Source organism: Mandrillus leucophaeus, unplaced genomic scaffold, assembly GCF_000951045.1.
Source record: "Mandrillus leucophaeus isolate KB7577 unplaced genomic scaffold, Mleu.le_1.0 Scaffold1033, whole genome shotgun sequence".
Lineage (NCBI taxonomy): Eukaryota > Metazoa > Chordata > Mammalia > Primates > Cercopithecidae > Mandrillus > Mandrillus leucophaeus.
Window position 1 is genome coordinate 720,295 of NW_012098466.1, and position 17,751 is coordinate 738,045.

The window sequence follows — 17,751 nt, forward strand, 5'->3', positions numbered from 1 at the left end:
TGGTGATGTACAGATGGGGTTTTGGTGTGGATGTCCTTTCTGTTAGTTTTCCTTCTAACAGTCAGGACCCTCAGCTGCAGGTCTGTTGGAGTTTGCTTGAGGTCCACTCCAGACCCTGTTTGCCTGGGTATCAGCAGCGGAGGCTGCAGAAGACAGAATATTGCTGAACAGCAAATGTTGCTGTCTGATCATTCCTCAGGAAGCTTCGTCTCAGAAGTGTACCCGACCATGTGAGGTGTGAGGTGTCAGTTTGTCCCTAGTCGGGGATGTCTCCCAGTTAGGCTACTCAGGGGTCAGGGACCCACTTGAGCAGGCAGTCTGTCCATTCTCAGATCTCAAACTCCATGCTGGGAGAACCACTGCTCTCTTCAAAGCTGTCAGACAGGGACATTTACATCTGCAGAGGTTTCTGCTGCCTTTTGTTTAGCTATGCCCTATCCCCAGAGGTGGAGTCTACAGAGGCAGGCAGGCCTCCTTGAGCTGCGGTGAGCTCCACCCAGTTCGAGAATCCTGGCTGCTTTGTTTACCTACTTAAGTCTCAGCAATGGCGGGCACCCCTCCCCTATCTTTGCTGCCGCCTTGCTTTTAGATCTCAGACTACTGTGCTAGCAATGAGGGAGGCTCTATGGGCATGGGACCCTCTGAGCCAGGCATGGGATATAATTTCTTGGTGTGCCGTTTGCTAAGACCCTTGGTAAAGTACAGTATTAGGGTGGGAGTGACCCAATTTTCCAGGTGTTTTGTGTCACGGTTTCCCTTGGCTAGGAAAGGGAATTCCCTTCCCCCTTGCACTTCCTGGGTGAGGGGATGGCTTTCCCTGCTTCGGCTCTCGCTCGTTGGGCTACACCCACTGTCCTTCACCCACTGTCCAACACTGCCCAGTGAGATGAACCCGGTACCTCAGTTGGAAATGCAGAAATCACCCATCTTCTGTGTCGTTCATGCTGAGAGCTTGAGGCTGCAGCTGTTCCTATTTGGCCATCTTGGCACCACCTCCGAAGAATTTTCTTAATCTGACAAATGATATTTGCAAAACTCCTAAATAAAGCAATATCATACCTAATGGTGAAGTAGGTGCAGTGGTGGAAGTTTTTTCCTTGAAGTGCTGAGCAAAACAAGAATTTTCTTTATGATGACTTCTAGTCAACATTGTACTAGAAGTCTGTGTGAAATAAGGCAAGAAAAATGAATATACACATACTAATTATCCCATAAACCAGCAATTTCATTCCCAAGAACTATATATATGTAACAAATGTATACATATGTGCACCAAAATATACATACAATAATGATCTGAGTGACTGTATTTGTAGTAGCCAAGAACTAGAAGCAGTCTAGGTGTTCATCAATTATTTAATGGACAAGTAAATTATAATATGTTCATACAATCCCACAGGCAATGAAAATGACCTACTGCTACATGCAATAATATCAGTGAATCTCATAAGCGTACTATTGAACAAGAAATGTCAGACAAAAAGGAATGTATATTGAATGATTTTGTGTATATAAAATTCAAAAACATACAATATTGAACCATAGTGTCAAAGGTCGGAATAATAGTTGTCTTTGGGAGAAGAAAGAAGTAATATTTAGAGGTTACCGAAAATGCTTCTAGAACACTGACATGTTCCATTTCTTGATCCAAGTGGTGTTTACTTGTATGTTTTACTGGTTTCACCATATGCTGTAAATTATGATTTGTGAACTTTCCTTCATGTATATTATACTTAAATAAATTTTATTTTAAAAAACATAAAAAGCAATACAAATCGGTAAGGGAAGAAAACATGTTTCCATTAATGAGCATGGACAGCTTATACACTGACAAGGAAGGACAAAGAAAATCTAAAAAAAAATACGTTGATGAACTCAAAATGAATATTAATAACATGAAGCTTATTCAGTGCAAGAGAAAAACAGTCTTAACCATTAATAAGCCTAAACCCATCATTATGTTGCAGTGTCTTGGGAATTAATTTTAATATAGTTTGTCATAGCTCAGTCATTTCCAGAAATACCTCATAGCAGAGAAAGCTAATTGCAGCCCTTAAAATATTCTTCCTTTATACACAAGATTCACAGGTCCAGGGAAATCTACTAGACAAATGGCCCCCAATAATAAGGCCTGTTTTTCTCAGCCTCTGCTGCAAATAGTAGGATTATGTGTCAACATCCTGTATGATGGAATGTGAAAAGAAATTGTGTCTACAACATCTGGATCATGCCCCAGGAGTGTGTGCTCCCCTGTGCCTTCTCTACAGCATGACCATGGGGCTAGAGCTGCCATATTTCAACTGAGAGATGAAGCCATGAGCTGAGGATGGAAGAGCCACCCAAAGTGCCCTGTTCTGGCACATCTCCCGACTGTTAAATGAGAGATAAATACTTTTGTTTAAGCCATTTTTAAGTTGGATCTTTGTGTCTGAGGCAGATGGCCCATTTTTTAACCAGTAGCCAATTAAGAGAAACTAAATCAGCTACTGGTTAAAAAGAAAAAACAAATCACAGCCAGAGCAGACATTTTTTAAGATAATTAGGTGAATTTGAATACAGAATGAATATTAGACATTGATTCATTGTTCTTTTCTTAGGTGTGTTAATTGTGTTGTGGTTATATTGGTTGTTCTTAGGAGATTCATACTGAAATCTTACTCTCTAATGGTCTGGTCATGTAGGCATATATGATAGATGAAAGATAATATGTCTGGGCATGGTAGCTCACACCTGTAATCCCAGCACCTTGGGAGGCCGAGGTGGGTGCATCACTTAAGGTCAGGAGTTAGAGACCAGCCTGGCCAACATGGTGAAACCCTGTTTCTACTAAAAATACAAAATTAGCAAGGTGTGGTGGACCATGCCTGTAATCCCAGCTACTCGGGAGGCACAAGAATTGCTTGAACCCGGGAGGTGGAGATTACAGTGAGCCAAGATCGCGCCATTGCACTCCAGCCTGGGCAACAACAGCAAAACTCCATTTCAAAAAATAAATAAATAAGATAATGCAAATATGGCAAATATTAATGATTAAATCTGGGTGATAAGTATACAAATTTGGTTGTATTATTCATTGACATTTTCTGTGTGTTTAAATTTTTCACAACAAAAATTTGAAATAGTAAAATAAATAAGACAGATCTTTTTGATAGAATCTAGTATGTACCAGGAGCTGTTAGAGCACAAAGGCAAGGCCCTGAGTACAGCACGGAGTCATCAGAATAAAGGCTAACGGCTCTTTAACACAGCAGACAGGTTTGCACTGTGTTGCCATTATTTATCCTATACCTAGAGAGAATGTGCTTTCTTCTTGCTCAGATTAGCTTGTAGATTATTGACAACTTTGCCAGTGTTCTTCTGTAATTCAGGTTAAATGACAGAAACTAGTCTGAAAATAGTATTTTGCATTGTTTTGAGTTGATAGTGTGAGCATGTTCAGTTTAATGCACTTTATTTGTTCATGGTTAAATGTGCTTTGCCTATCTTCTGCGATCCATCTCGTACACTGCAGTGGAATTCATCTTAATTGTGTACTCTGCACCTGCTACTGTCTTCTATGCAAATGTTATCATAGTAATAATAATGATGATGTTTCTTTGTTTCTGAGTGTGGCAAAGCCACACTGTGAAAAACTAGCTGCTAGAAAATAAATATAAGCGAACACAGATAACCTTATGCAGGAATGAAACACTTAAAATCTCATCAATGTGAGATCCCTATTAAGATCGCATCTATAGAATTTTACTTAAGCTGGACTGTGGGCTCGTTATAATTTAATAGATCTGACTTATCTGTCTTCGGATCAAAGTATCTTTTTCCCATAGGAAACTGCCTCCAATACAAGTTTGAGATTTTTGAGTTTTTCTTTATATATTCTTCAGATTAGTATCCGTTCTGTTTATTGATGTTTGCCTGTATTGCATGGTTTAAATTTGTCAGACTAAGAATTTGGAATAACATCACGTTTCTGTGAATAGGCAGAATATTAGTCAATATTATATACATATAAACATATATGGCTAAATTAGTCAATGACATAGCTAGAAATTACATGAGTTACTGTATTTAAAAAGTTAAACGAAAAAATCTGACTATCCAGAGGGATAGAAAAAACTAATTACTATATTGGACCACTTATCATCAGACTGAGTAGAAAACAATAATTTGAAGGAACATTGCAAAATACTAAGGAGTCCTGTCCATATTCTATTATCAAATAATTGTACCAAAAATTAGAAACTTTTATATGAAGGAAATTTTTGATACCTCATATATTCAAAAGTAGTAATTTTTCCCTTCTCTTGCTTACTTTCAGAAAATTTAGATTAAAAAGTCATCATATTTCTGCAGGACTTTTTAAAAAAAGAACAGACAAGTAAGAACAATTTATGTGCTTCTTCTTACAGTTGAAACAAAGGTTTCTTTAATGACTGAATAATGAACTCCAAAGTATTAGTCTTAGTAACAGAATAATTAGGCAACATTATGACCAGATATTTTATTTCAAAACATTTCAATATTACAAAACAAACGTTTTAAATTGTCCTTTAGTTATGAAAGATTGTAACCTTCTTTACAGAAATAGATATCTATTTCTTTACACAAGTAAAAAATATGATTTCAGAAATTCAGGGGATTCAGATTAAAGTTACTAGGTGCTAAATGCTTGAGGCTCAAAAAGAAAAAGAAAAACAAAGTTGCCATTACCCACTGACATGGAAACAGACAGACACCACTACTACTGACAGTCCTGTCATTCAATTTCAAAAACTTATAGATGGGAATGTTCTACAATGATTGTAGCTCTAAAATATAGAGTACACCATTTCTTAAGGATAAACTTTCAAGGTACAATTGAAAACCTTTGTTCTCAGATTAGTCAGTCTGAAAGGACATACATAAAATATTTACAAGGTCTATTTCATGCCAACACACTGCTCTAGAAGATTAGCCAGAGTCTTCTTACATCTAAGCCACTGCTTATAGTAAGGAAAATATCTTAGAAGCCTATTTATATTAGAATATATAAACTTACTATTTAGCAAGTTTATACTGTGATGTGCCAAACAGCATCCTGTTTCTTTAGATTCAGAATCCTATTTATGGCTAAGAAAATCACCGTGATAACCAGAAACACTCTTGATTTTTGTTAATCATCCTTGCAGATCACATTTTCACTTCCAGCTTTGGATATTGTTTCTCTGTAATAAAATACTAGCAATTTAACTTGATAATTCTTCTGAGCTTGCATAGAAAAAGAAAAGCTTAGGTATGACTGAGAAGATTTTCCTGTTTGTTTTTTTTTGGTTTTATTGGTTTTTTTTTTTCCCAAAGGAGCTCATCATCGTCTATACCTAGGATGTTATTTTGTTTTCTTGCCTTTTGTTTTACAGGAATGAAAATAACACTCGTCTTTGGTCTAGAAGTAATTTGTACTTGGTATCATTCAATTCAACACTATTTCAGTTTAATACACTTGCTTCGTTCCTGGAAATTATGTTTAAACAAAGTGACTTTCAATTCCTGCTTAAGTACATGAGAGTGAGGAAGGCCACCATATCTGTCACCTCATTCATCACCAGGCTGGAGTTGACTGACATAGCAGGCAAAGCATCATCCCCTTCTGTCACATCCCTCCTGATGCAGCCGAATGCTGGACCTCCCTCCCCTAGCTACTTTGTCATTATGGCAGTTCTACATATAGAAAGCATTTGAGAAATTTTACAGGCTGGTAAAATTATTCTGCAAATCTCCATTTTAAAAAATATATCTTCCAGATGGATATTTTTTGTCTCAAAGTTTTGACTAATTATGTCCTGAAATATATGGTTCCTTTTAAAATGATTCATTGGAAATTTGAACTTCATAAGAATCAAATAATACTTTTCAGGTGGTTTTTAAACCACTTGGTTTGAGTCTCCACTAAATACTATCCTTAAGCCACAGATTTCTTCTTCAAGTGAAAGAAAATCCTTTTGTTGTTAGCTTATTCCAGGATTTGTTTTAACATGAAAAATCAGTATTTGGAATACTGGACTGAACTCTTGCCCCTCCCTACCTATCCTCTCTCCTTTTTTTTTTTTTTTTTTAAATTTTCAGGGACTAAGAAAAAGAAGACATCTGAGTCACAAAAGCAATAAGCAGTCAACTCAACCTTTAAAGGTAAGTGACAGTATTGCAAATTTGCTTTCTCAATAGAAAAATAATATGACTAAAGTAATTGGCAGAAATGTCTTTGAAAGTCATCAGAACATGGGTTGTCCTTATAAATTCCATAGTCACTAATTTTCTGTTAAATATTTTAACAGAGCCATCAGTTTTTGTCTTCACGTTGAATGATAAGCTTTCTAAGAATGGGAAATTGGAAATGTCACATTACTTTTTGCCCCATATCCTCAATTTATCCTTGGTGATGGATAAGTAATGAACCCTTGAACTCCAGAGTCACTTCAAACACTCAAAAAAACAACTCTGCAACTACACCAGTACATTTTAATTCCTATGAGCAAGAGAGTATTAATTACATCACAGAAATCATTCTGGCTAATGAGACTGCAGCTATTCTCACTTGCTAAATGATATTGTATCATTTAAAGAGTCAATTCCTATGTTGCCTCATCTCTTTTTCATGATGATGTCAACTAAGTAATTGATGAATATCTCAACAAAGTTGGTGTTCTGTCTTTTAAGTAGCTGAGTTTAAATGTTTCCCTAAATAGCTAATGACAAGGTGGTGTTTTGATGAAGATTCCTTTTGTTTGATGTCTTTCTCTAGTTCACAATCTTTGCTGCCCTGGTTCACTGCTGGTCTATTTATATGTTTTCTTGTTTGTTTTTTCTGCCTAGGCTTTATATTCGTTCCTTGACTTAAGATGAAAACTATAGCCACCTGAACCCTAACTTGTTGGTATTCTGGACTCTTCTGGTAGAAATGACTTAATTGTACTACTCCATACAGCCTGGTGGCTCTCTGGGTTTCTCCAGCTCCCCTCATGTATGCACAAGCCTTTCAGGTTCCATCTGATTGCTCAGCTGTCCAGTTTCTTTCATCCTGTCTCTCCCTAGATTTTCCCTAAGTGTCATCTTCTATTTTTCTGAAAGTCAACTACTCTTTGACAAGCCCACTCTCTCCATTCCTATAGCATCATATTCTTGAACTGCCAACTTCCTAAAAATGTGATAGCCACAACTTCTCTATTCAAAGCCTCCTTCACAGACACTTCTAGGACATTGGGACTGAAAAGGGACTTATCCAACCATTTTCCTTTAGGGTAAAGGAAACTGCAGTCTGAAGAGGTGAGTTACCAAAATTAACCAGTAATTGACCACAAAGCCAGAACTAATCCCAAGGTATTTTAATGGCAGAGAATTGTATTCCAGAGAGCCAAGAATTCAGACTTGGCTCCTAGTAATATAGTTCTTGTTCCCAGAGATCCTGAGTTATGTCTACCTGGTGATCGATTTCCTTCAGTTGCCATAAGCTTTAGTAGTGTGCAACTGAAATGCAAAGAATGAGGTCTGAAATCTGCCTAGGCATTTAGCAACAACACTTCAATAATTTGATTGCGCTTCACTCTCTGTAGCCAGAGAGAATTCTACTGGATTTGCATATGAGTTGGAAAAGGGACATTTTATTGTATACAAAAAAAATGAATTTTGCTTTTGTTTGGTTGGAAAGAATGTTCTGAATCATCCCATTGGATATTAAATAACATAATTTGGCAGCGGTTTTCAGCCTTTGTTGATCTTCCTCCGTTATTATTTTGCTTAACTACCATGATAAAAGACTTGTTCATTGATCCTCTCTGTGGCATATTCTTTGGTAGCTTTGATTTTTTAAAAAAAATCTACCCACCCTGTTTTGAAAAGTTCTGGGCCTCCTAAGATGCCTTACTTCTGTTTTCTCAGAGCTCCCACCCCCATCTGGTGGTATCTTCAGGGTGGATCATTAATGTGCCCTTCACTGTGCCCTTCTGAAGCCTTACTGGGAGCAAAATTTTACTTATTCAGTTTAACTGTTCATGAGTGGATGGCTTATCTATTGCAATCAGCTCCTGAGTCGGACTTGTCAGTTTGTGGAAAATTGTTCAGAGATGAAGCAATTGTTTGTTTGGTTCTTACTGGTATTCGTGAGCATCCTTGGCAACTTGTAATGCCGTACATTTGGATAGCATTTCATGGCTGGCCGGGCATGGTAGTCACGCCTGTAATCCCAGCACTTTGGGAGGCCAAGGCAGGCGGATCACAAAGTCAGGAGATCAAGACCATCCTGGCTAACACAGTGAAACCCCATCTGTACTTAAAATACAAAAAAATTAGCCGGGCGTGGTGGTGGACGCCTGTAGTCACAGCTACTCAGGAGACCTAGGCAGGAGAATGGCATGAACCCGGGAGGCGGAGCTTGCAGTGAGCCGACATCACGCCACTGCACTCCAGCCTGGGCGACAGAGCGAGACTCCATCTCAAAAAAAAAAAAAGCAAGCATTTCATGGCTTTACATCATGTCACTTGAGCCTTTGAGGTAGGCAGGGCTGATACTATCTCCAGTTTATAGCAAAAGAATCTTTGGCTATAGAGAGATTAAGTGACTCATCCAAAGTCACTTAGATAGTAAGTGGCAAAGTTAAGACTAGAATCGCAACCTGATGCCACTCTACTAATTAACCTTTAAGATTGTCTTTGTCTTTTTTCCCCACTCAAATTTGTCTGAAAGAAAGAGACACTGCACATTTAGAAGCAGGACCAGAGAAACATTTTCATTCACAAAAGGAGGAGTGGGCTACCACTGTTCCAAACTGCAAGAAAGATTTAGGTTCTAGTTCTAAAATTGCTAATTTAACAGAATGCCAATTACAGAGACAAACAAGCAAATGAAAGTTTGATCTCATGGCTGGGCACAGTGGCTCACACCTGTAAACCCAGTACTTTGGGAGGCTGAGGCAGGTGGATCACTTGAGGTCAGGAACTCAAAACCAGCCTGGCCAACATGATGAAACCCTGTCTCTACTAAAAATACAAAAATTAGCCGGGCATGGTTGCACATTCCTGTAGTTCCAGCTACTCGAGAGGCTGAGGCAAGAGAAATGCTTGAACCCGGGAGGCAGAGGCTGCAGTGAGCTGAGATAGCGCCACTGCGCTCCAGCCTGGCCAACAGAGTAAGCCTCTGTCTCAAAACAACAACAAAAAACAAACAAACAAAAACAAGTTCAATCTTGAGTTTACTTGACCACTAATCACATTTCTATGCAACAACTGATTAAAAGCATGCAGTGTGCTCAGAGTCAGGCTCTCAAACACTCTCCTTGCTCAGTACCTTACAAAGAATGTGTGGGCATTCTGTTGTGTGACTAATGAACAGTGTCTGTGGGCGATGCCACAAAACAGAACTTTTCGCAAGTTAGAGAATTCTGGAAAGGCCAGGTAATTTTCCTATGTGGCTGCCACCTGTCGTGTGAACTTTTAGACTTGCTAGGAAACACTGAGGATTCTCAGAAAAATTATTAAAATGGAAGAAAGAGCAGGAGAACAGATGGCTCTTGTTACAGATCACCAGAACTGTCCTCAAGAGTATGCAATTGCTTAGGACCCATAGAAAGCACCAAGGTTGCAAATACAGCGTATAAACTCACAACCAGTAAACATTTTTACACATAGGAGGCATTCCTAATAAAAGTGCTGCTGATGGAGTCTTTCCATGAACTGAGCTATGTTCACGTATCTCTTACTGTCCTCAGTGGTCTAAACTGGACCGTCCAAACATGGGATATCCTTCTAGCCCTCCAAGGAGTGTTCCTTGGGACCTGAAAAGAAGCTTTTATAACAGTTTCTCATGGGGCCACTTTTTGTGAGTGGGGAGTTGGTAACTAACAGCCGGGAGAGAGGGACTAATACTTAATGCTCTTTCATGTGAAACCCGCCCTAAAGGAGTTGTAAAAGTCTAATAGTTACGTTTTCTGATATCAGTGTTTTCTATCTCGACTTTGTGGCATATTCCTTCAATCTCTGCATTGATAATATGTTTCTCCTCTCAGCCCCAAACTGATCTATCAATTTCCAAAATTCTTCAGTCAGTTGAAATTTCATGAGTTTTTTTTTTCCCCCACAACCTACTTCTTTCAAAGAAGTGTGGTGTGTACTTCTTGTTAGTTACCCTGTTCTTGTTTTCCCAGCTTTACCTTTATGGTGTCATGGCCCAGCTGTATGGAAGAGTAAAAAGACCTGCAATCTGGGCTCCCTGCCATGCTGGTCAAAGACATTCCATAACTTAAAGAAAATCAAATGCCTGAGCAAACATAGCGGGTTCCACTTTCGTAGAGGAGGCATAGAACACAAACATCTCAGGCTGTAAGCCCTCCTGCTAAGACTTCTACAGAAAATTCAAGCCTGCTGTACACAGGAAAACAAAGCTTGCTTTTTTTTTTCTATCACACTTTAAATATGTTACCTGGTTTCTTTCAAGTCTGGGGCATACCTGAAATATTTAAAGGAAAAGATAATTAGGTACTACTCAAGTACCACCAAGAAGAAAACGAAGGGTGTGAAAATGGGTCAGTAAACTGGCTGCCTCAAAACCATTTTGATCTCCATATTCAAGACCAGAAGTAAAGAGTATCCATGCCCAGATAGTGAAATATAATAGCTCAGCTGCTTGGGCATCAAAGAGCCCTGAACATCATAAATCACCATTAAACTGTGAACTAAACAAGTGCACATTACAGAGTTGAGTTCACAGGGGGGAAAAAAATGAATAATCCTTTCACCTTGGCAAAAGTTGAGTTCTCATAAAAATAATTTCCTCCCATGGCTGGGCACTGTGGCTCATGCCTGTAATCCCAACACTTTGGGAGGCCAAGGTGGGAGTCCAAGACCAGCCTGGGAAACATAGTGAAACTCTGTCACTACAAAAAAAATGTAAAAACAGCTGAGTGTGTTGGCACATGCCTGTAGTCCCACTTACTTGAGAGGCTGAGGCTAGAGGATCATTTGAGGCCAAGAGGTTAAGGCTGCAGTGAGCTAGGATCATGCCACTGCACTCCAGCCTGGGCAGCAGAGCCAAACCCTGTCTGAAAAGACAACAAAAAAGAAGTTCTTTCCTGCTGTTACTGTCGTGCATCTGTGAGTATGATCAAGACCTGATGACTCTGGGTCTTCATTTAAGGTTAATATGAATGGAAAGACTCTGAACACCTCTACTTCATATTGCCATAACAACTGAAGCATGCTTCCAGTCAGAATTACATTTCACCATGCGTTGCCACTTATTTTTTTTGCTCAGGACAATAATATCCAAGTCTAGAGAAAATGAAGATGCCTAGCATGTTGCAACCAACCTTCATCACACAGGAGAGGAAGCCAGCAGCAAGCAAGCAAGAAAATAGTTTGTTTTAGAAAAAAAAAAAAAAATTCCTTTGGACTTTACTGTCACCATTTCTGAAAGAAAAAGCTAGAGTTAGTGGACAAGTTAAAGTATTTGTTTTCTAAGCCGTTGAGAAAAAAACACTGGTCAAAAGCAAAACCAGCACGGTCTTTATTTTGTTCACATGAAGTGCCCTTGTGACTTCAGTCTTTTATACTCCACCCAACTATCAGGTCTACAACTTCCACAGTTTCTGCACATGCATTTTCCAAAAGCATATGTGTCAGGAATTATAAGTCTTGGAGTCTATCTGATTCTCTACAGTTGGAATCTGCCTCCTTGAAGTATGGGGTTAATTCAGATTCCTAATGAAATAATAAGTTAAATTTCTACGGAGTAACCAGCTGGGAGTTTTTAAACCTGCCTACACATCTAAAATTTGCCAAAAGAGTCTCACCTTTCAGCTTGTGATACTTACTATGTGCAAAATCCCATGGACACAAACAGGAAATGACAAAGGAACAAAAATATTTTAATTAAATAATATAATGGAGCTACCTTTTAAAAATGCCATCCTCAGTCCCTATAGCTATCTTATTCTATACCTATCAACAGTCTAAACGTTTAAAAAATGAAATATGCCCATTATTAATGTTGACCCTATTTGTAGTGAGAAGGTATGATTGCTTCAGATTCTGTGACAATATCCTGTCTATACCTTGTAGCTCTATTTAAATTGATTTATGTATCTTTATATAGCATATACAGGACAATATGGTGCATACTTTCTTGGAGTTTGAGGAGAAAGAGAAAAGTGAGAATTTTTCCCCAATATCTTCTTTTAAAAGATTAACAGTAAAATAACCCAAAAATTTTATCAGTGGTGACCATGAAGAGAAACTCGTTGAGTTTTGTTGGTTTATTACACCCAAGCACCAAGAGCTAAAAATATATTTTTTAAAATATGCCAAGGGATTCAAACATATTTTGTTTTGTTTTGTTTTTGTTTTTTTGAGATGAAGTCTCACTCTGTTGCCCAGGCTGGAATGCCATGGTGTGATCTCCACTCACTGCAGCCTCCGCCTCCCAGGTTCAAGTGATTCTCCTGCCTCAGCCTCCCAAGCAACTGGGATTACAGGCGTCTGCCACCCTGATCGGCTAATTTTTGTATTTTTAGTAGCGACGAGGTTTCACCATCTTAGCCAGGCTGGTCTCCTATTCCTGACCTCAGGTGATCTGCCCGCCTTGGACCCCAAAAGCGCTGGGATTTCAGGCATGAGCCACCATGCCCTGCCCAAACATAAGCTTTTGTTGCAGGACTTTTCCTTAGTTTAGCTAAAGATAGGGTTCTTCTCTGTTCCACAGCCATGAAAATTTAGGCTCGCAGACGGTTAAAGGGTGAGTAAAGCAGGGTTTTATTGGATGAAAAGGGGGTTAAATGGGGGAAACAGGGATCCTCTGCAAGGCCACAGTCCCCTGCTAGAGTGCTTCCCGCCAGGCGTTGGAATACCAGGTTCCACACAGGAAGAGGCGGGACCCGTCTCTTTGCTGCAAAGGGCCGAACCCAAGGCTCCGCCTCAGTGGCAGGCTGGTTGGACTTTCTCCAGGGAACCCCTCCCACCTGGCAGTCTCACTTTTATACTAGTGTTCATAGAATATTATTGACAAAAGCCCAAAAATAGAAACAACACGTGTCCATCGACAGGTGAATGGATTTTAAAAATCTGGTGTATAATACAATGAAATGTTATTCAGTTATTTAAAAAAATGAAGTTCTAATACATGCTACAACGTGGATAAACTTGGAAACATGATGTTAAATGAGATAAGCCATACATAAAAGGATAAATATTATGTAATTTCACTTATCTGAATAAAAAATGTATAGAGATGGAAAGTATAACAGAGTTTACTAGGGCTGGGCTGGGAAGGGGAGAATGAGAGCTATTATTTAATGGGTACAGAGTCTCTGTTGGAGATGATGAAAAATGTTCAGGAAATGGATAGAGGTGATGGCTACACAACATTGTGAATATACTTCATGCCACTGAATTGTGCATTAAAAAAGTCAAAATGGTTTACAAAGTACTTCTAATAAAATATAACTAGTATTTCCAAGATGGAAAAAAATGATATTCTAGTCTCAAGCATCTGAGAAGATATCCATTGCTCAACAAAACAACTTTACACATACTTTCTGGTTATATTTCAGCATAAATATTTTCTTGTTGCTGGGCCACACCATTCACATTATTTCCTCATTTTTGGACACTCCGGAGCAGACTTGTACATTTTCAGAAAACTGTCAATAACACTTTTTGCCACTTTGCACCATTAAGTGTTATCTTTGAATCATATGTTGGCCAAATCGTGTAGACTGTTCTGCTTTTTTCATGGTTACTATAGAAACTGTGCAGTCATAATGTTTTGAAGAGACTAGCAGGAAATTTAAGAGTGCACAATAAAAGTTAACTTATTTCATGGTTTAAAATTTCTTCCAGCTGTCTCCATTTGTGATGATTATCATGTTCACATTGGGAGTATAAACATACAACCAAAAGGGCTCTGGTGACTATGGCCAATAAGCCATCTCACCCCTCACAGACTTCCCTCCCAACCTCTTCCCCTCAAAGATTTGTAATAGGAACACGTGAAACAAGTGGTATGTAAGGTTCAGGTGTTTTCAATTATTTCCCTCCTATGAACAGAGGTTTCCTGGATCCAAAACATGTTTCAGCTCAAAGGGTTTTCCTTATTTTTGAAGATGGTATCATCTCAGGAAAATTTCATCTACATATCTCTGATTCACCAATGCTTCATTAAGAAAGCATCTCCTCGGAGCTCTTCTACACAATTATTTCCTCCATGAGTGGCCAAAAATGTGGTACATTTAAGTATGTCTTTTGTAAAGTGTGCTCTTAGAAAGTATATAACCTTTGCCCTTGCAAGAAAGAGAGAAATGAATGCTCAGCACTGGGATTTGTGGTAGATTCCTTGTCAGTTACATCACCACAGAGCATTCCAGCACAGTGCCTCCACTATCTTCCTGCTCAGGGACTGTCACTCTCCCTCTAGTATGGCATAGGTGAGGGAAGATAGACTCATCTCTGATGGTATAAATAATTAACTGCCTAAATGTTGTTGGTCATGCAAGACAATTCAGGGATTATAAAGAAAGAATGTGTTTCTGCAGCATTTTATTTTCCTAAGTTTCTACGAATAAAAAGCTAAAAGATTGATTTCTAGGTTTCAACAGCCTTAGATAGCAATGGGCTTTATCTTATGGTTTCAGAAATTTGCCACTTCATCAATGCCCTCTGCAAGTTAGCAGCAGCACTCTGTTTATAAATATCTTGCGGAATTGTGAGCATTACTTCATTAACATTTGAATGAGCAGCATTAATAATATTCATTTTAGGGAAACAAATTCATCTACAGATGGATGAACTAGATGAATACAATGAAAAATAAATCCAAAACTTTACCTACTGCTTTACACTCCCAAATGGATAAACATTTTAAACTATCCTGCCTCCACACACTCACACACACATGCACACACTTTATGATTTTGGCAGGAAATAGTAAAAGAAAATATGAAATGGTAAGCACTGGTCCTATGATAATGTTTTTGATTAATTACCAATGAGCTTTGAAAAGAAATCCAAATTTTCAGATAAATATCAGGGCTAGAGTTCTTTTAGAGGGCAAACTTTTGCTATTCTTGGCCCTTACTCCAGTGTCTAAGTAGAGGAAACATTAGCATTTAACCAATCTAAGTTTTACATTTGTAATAACAATACAACTTTGCAGCAGCTGTTGCTCAAAGAGTACAAAGCTTCAGTTAAACAGGATGAATAAGTTCTGGAAATCTATTTTACAGCCTGGTGACAGTTAATAATAATGTATTGTAGACTTGAAGTTGCTTAAAGAGTAGATCATGTTATGTTTTCGCCATAAAACAAATGTTAAGTATGTAAGCATAAATATTATTTTGATTAAATTAATCATTTCACAATATATACATACCTCAAAATACCATGTTGTACACTGTAAATGTATACTATTTTTATTTTTCAATCCTATCTTAATGAAGCTGGGGGGAAACAACTAATATGACTTTGTGCTTAGGCAATATAGATGGTTACCACTCAATTATCTATGATTATGAAAGTACTCACTTAAAATATATCTATATAGATTTAGTCATAATCATATTCTTTGGAATACATTATAATGACAAACCAGAGACAAGTAGAAATTTTGTTTTATTTTTGAGGTTTTGCTTTCCTAAACTTTTACTTTTCGTAGGCTAAAGATAGTTTCACTATATTCAATGCCATAAGATTATCAGCCTGTTATTTAAATTTTACAGCAATATGAAAAAATGTAAAACTTTTGAAATTGTTTGAGAACAGTATTATTCTGTCCTAAATAAGTTACATATGTATCTGGATTGTGGTCCTGAAAATGAGGGGAAAGCTTCTCTAAATAAGAAGTCAATATGATTACGAAGTTACCAAATTTTACCTTAATATCAACAGATTGCCGAGGTCAGTAATAAAACTCTTTTCTACCTTCTATCTGCATAGCACATTGTATTTTATACTAGTCAATGAATAGAGTTCAGACAGAAGGAGCAATGGTAGTCACCAGGAGCATAACTACCACAAGAAATGGTTTTCAAGTTTATGTCTTATGCCTCCTACTAATGGAGAAAACAGGAAGCCTCCTGGATAGGTTGGAGTGGGAAAGGAATCTACTTCCAAGACTCCCCATTCACATGGTTGGCAAAGTGGTCCTGACAGCACATTCCTATCCACAACGTCCTCTCCTTAAGGCAGCTTGGGCTTCCTCACACCTAGTCCCTAGGTTCCAAGGGTGAGTGGCCTAAGAAACAGGAAGTGGGAGCTGCCTATTTCTTAGGGTATGGATGCAGAAACCAACAGCATCCCTCAGACATGTTCTATTAGTCAAGCAGTTACAGAGCCTAGGTTCAAAGGGAGGGAAAATAGACCTCACCTCTCTGTAGAAGGCCTGGCAAAGGATTGTGTGCCATTTAAAACCCATTATTATTTATAAATTGCCAACCAATTACACACTATCAACTTGATCTTGCCTTTCTAAATGCACTGGGAATGGGAATGTCTGCCCCAATCACTGACAATAAAATATATTCCAAGTCCACCCCAAATTCAGTTGGTGGACCCATTGAATCCTGATGTTTCAAAGAATCAGAACAGGGAAGCAACTATGGCCTTTTATGTTTTGGGTGGGTATATAGTGAATTTAATTGAAATAAGGAGAATCTGTTTGAATATTTCTCTGAAGCAACAATTGGTTCTACAGATTATAAATTAACTCTTAATTCCTTGCACCACCTTTCCGGGGCTCCTCCACATCTTTCCCTCTTCCTTTAGTCACTAAAATCCACTAGGATTAGCTGGAGATATACTGTGATGGGCTTGTAGTTTTGTTTAGTTTTTACCTTTCGAGCTTATTTTTCCCTGTTATGCATTGTAATCACCAGATATTTTTTGAGCATCTATTATACACTAAGCATGAAAATAATGTGTAAGAATAATACATTGTTCATGCCTTTAAGGAAGTCATAGACCAGTGGGAAAGACACTTGTAACCAAATATTTAAAGAATCATAGAAGTACTATAACAAAACTAAATACAAGACCCTGAGGGTTCTTTGAAGAAAAATAATTGCAGATAGGTGCCAAGGAGCTGATTTTAAGAGAAAGGCTAGATGTTTCAGGCTAATGGAGAAAAGGAAGGCTGATCAGGACATGCAGCAAATACATGGAACACACTGGGCAGCTTTAAGGAATGGTCATTTATATTGGTACATTTAGAATATGGAATAAAAGAAGGAACAAGGAGATGAGTCCAGAAAGGTAGATTGAGTTACATCTTGAGCTTTGTATTCTGGGGCCAAGTGGGAAGAGAAAGAGTAATCCTAGCTTGTCCTTTGGAATCTAGCAGCATGTAGGATGGTAAGAGATGAAGACAGAATTTGTTCCACTATAAAATAGTGGTTATTTTTCTAAGAAACCTCAACTTTTTCAGTCTTGCTTTTTATGACTTGCTTTCAAAAAAAGGTTTAATAAAAAATATGGATCATAGCATTTCTAGCTTACATGTATAGATATAAAACCTAAAACTTATTGATCAAATACAGTGATGACATCTAGCTTTGGCTTCAGAGTAAATGTCTTCCTTTGCTATCAGCATAGGCTTCTTAAAATTCTTCTCTCCTTCATCATCTACTATCAGAATTAACAAAGCATAAAGTATTCAAGGCAGCCATGGTTTGTATGACAGATTTTTTCCCCTAAAAATTCAGTGTTAAGCCAATATCAATCTACACAGTGCAATTCATGATC

At 38.1% G+C, this 17,751-nt stretch overlaps 1 protein-coding gene across 2 annotated transcripts in view; it reads left to right on the plus strand.

Moving 5' to 3' along the window:
• The window catches only part of LMNTD1 (lamin tail domain containing 1), a 150,800-nt gene extending 136,604 nt beyond the window's left edge, over positions 1–14,196 (plus strand). The window contains exons 7-8 of one of the 2 annotated variants that reach the window (XM_011978585.1): positions 6,100–6,162; positions 12,373–14,196. In XM_011978585.1, the coding sequence (XP_011833975.1) occupies positions 6,100–6,140 (41 nt within the window). In that variant the 3' untranslated portion in view covers positions 6,141–6,162; positions 12,373–14,196. Of the gene's footprint in view, positions 1–6,099; positions 6,163–6,846; positions 6,961–12,372 lie in introns of those variants that run through there. The other variant, XM_011978576.1, reaches the window with a different exon arrangement.
• The last annotated feature ends 3,555 nt before the right edge of the window (positions 14,197–17,751 follow it).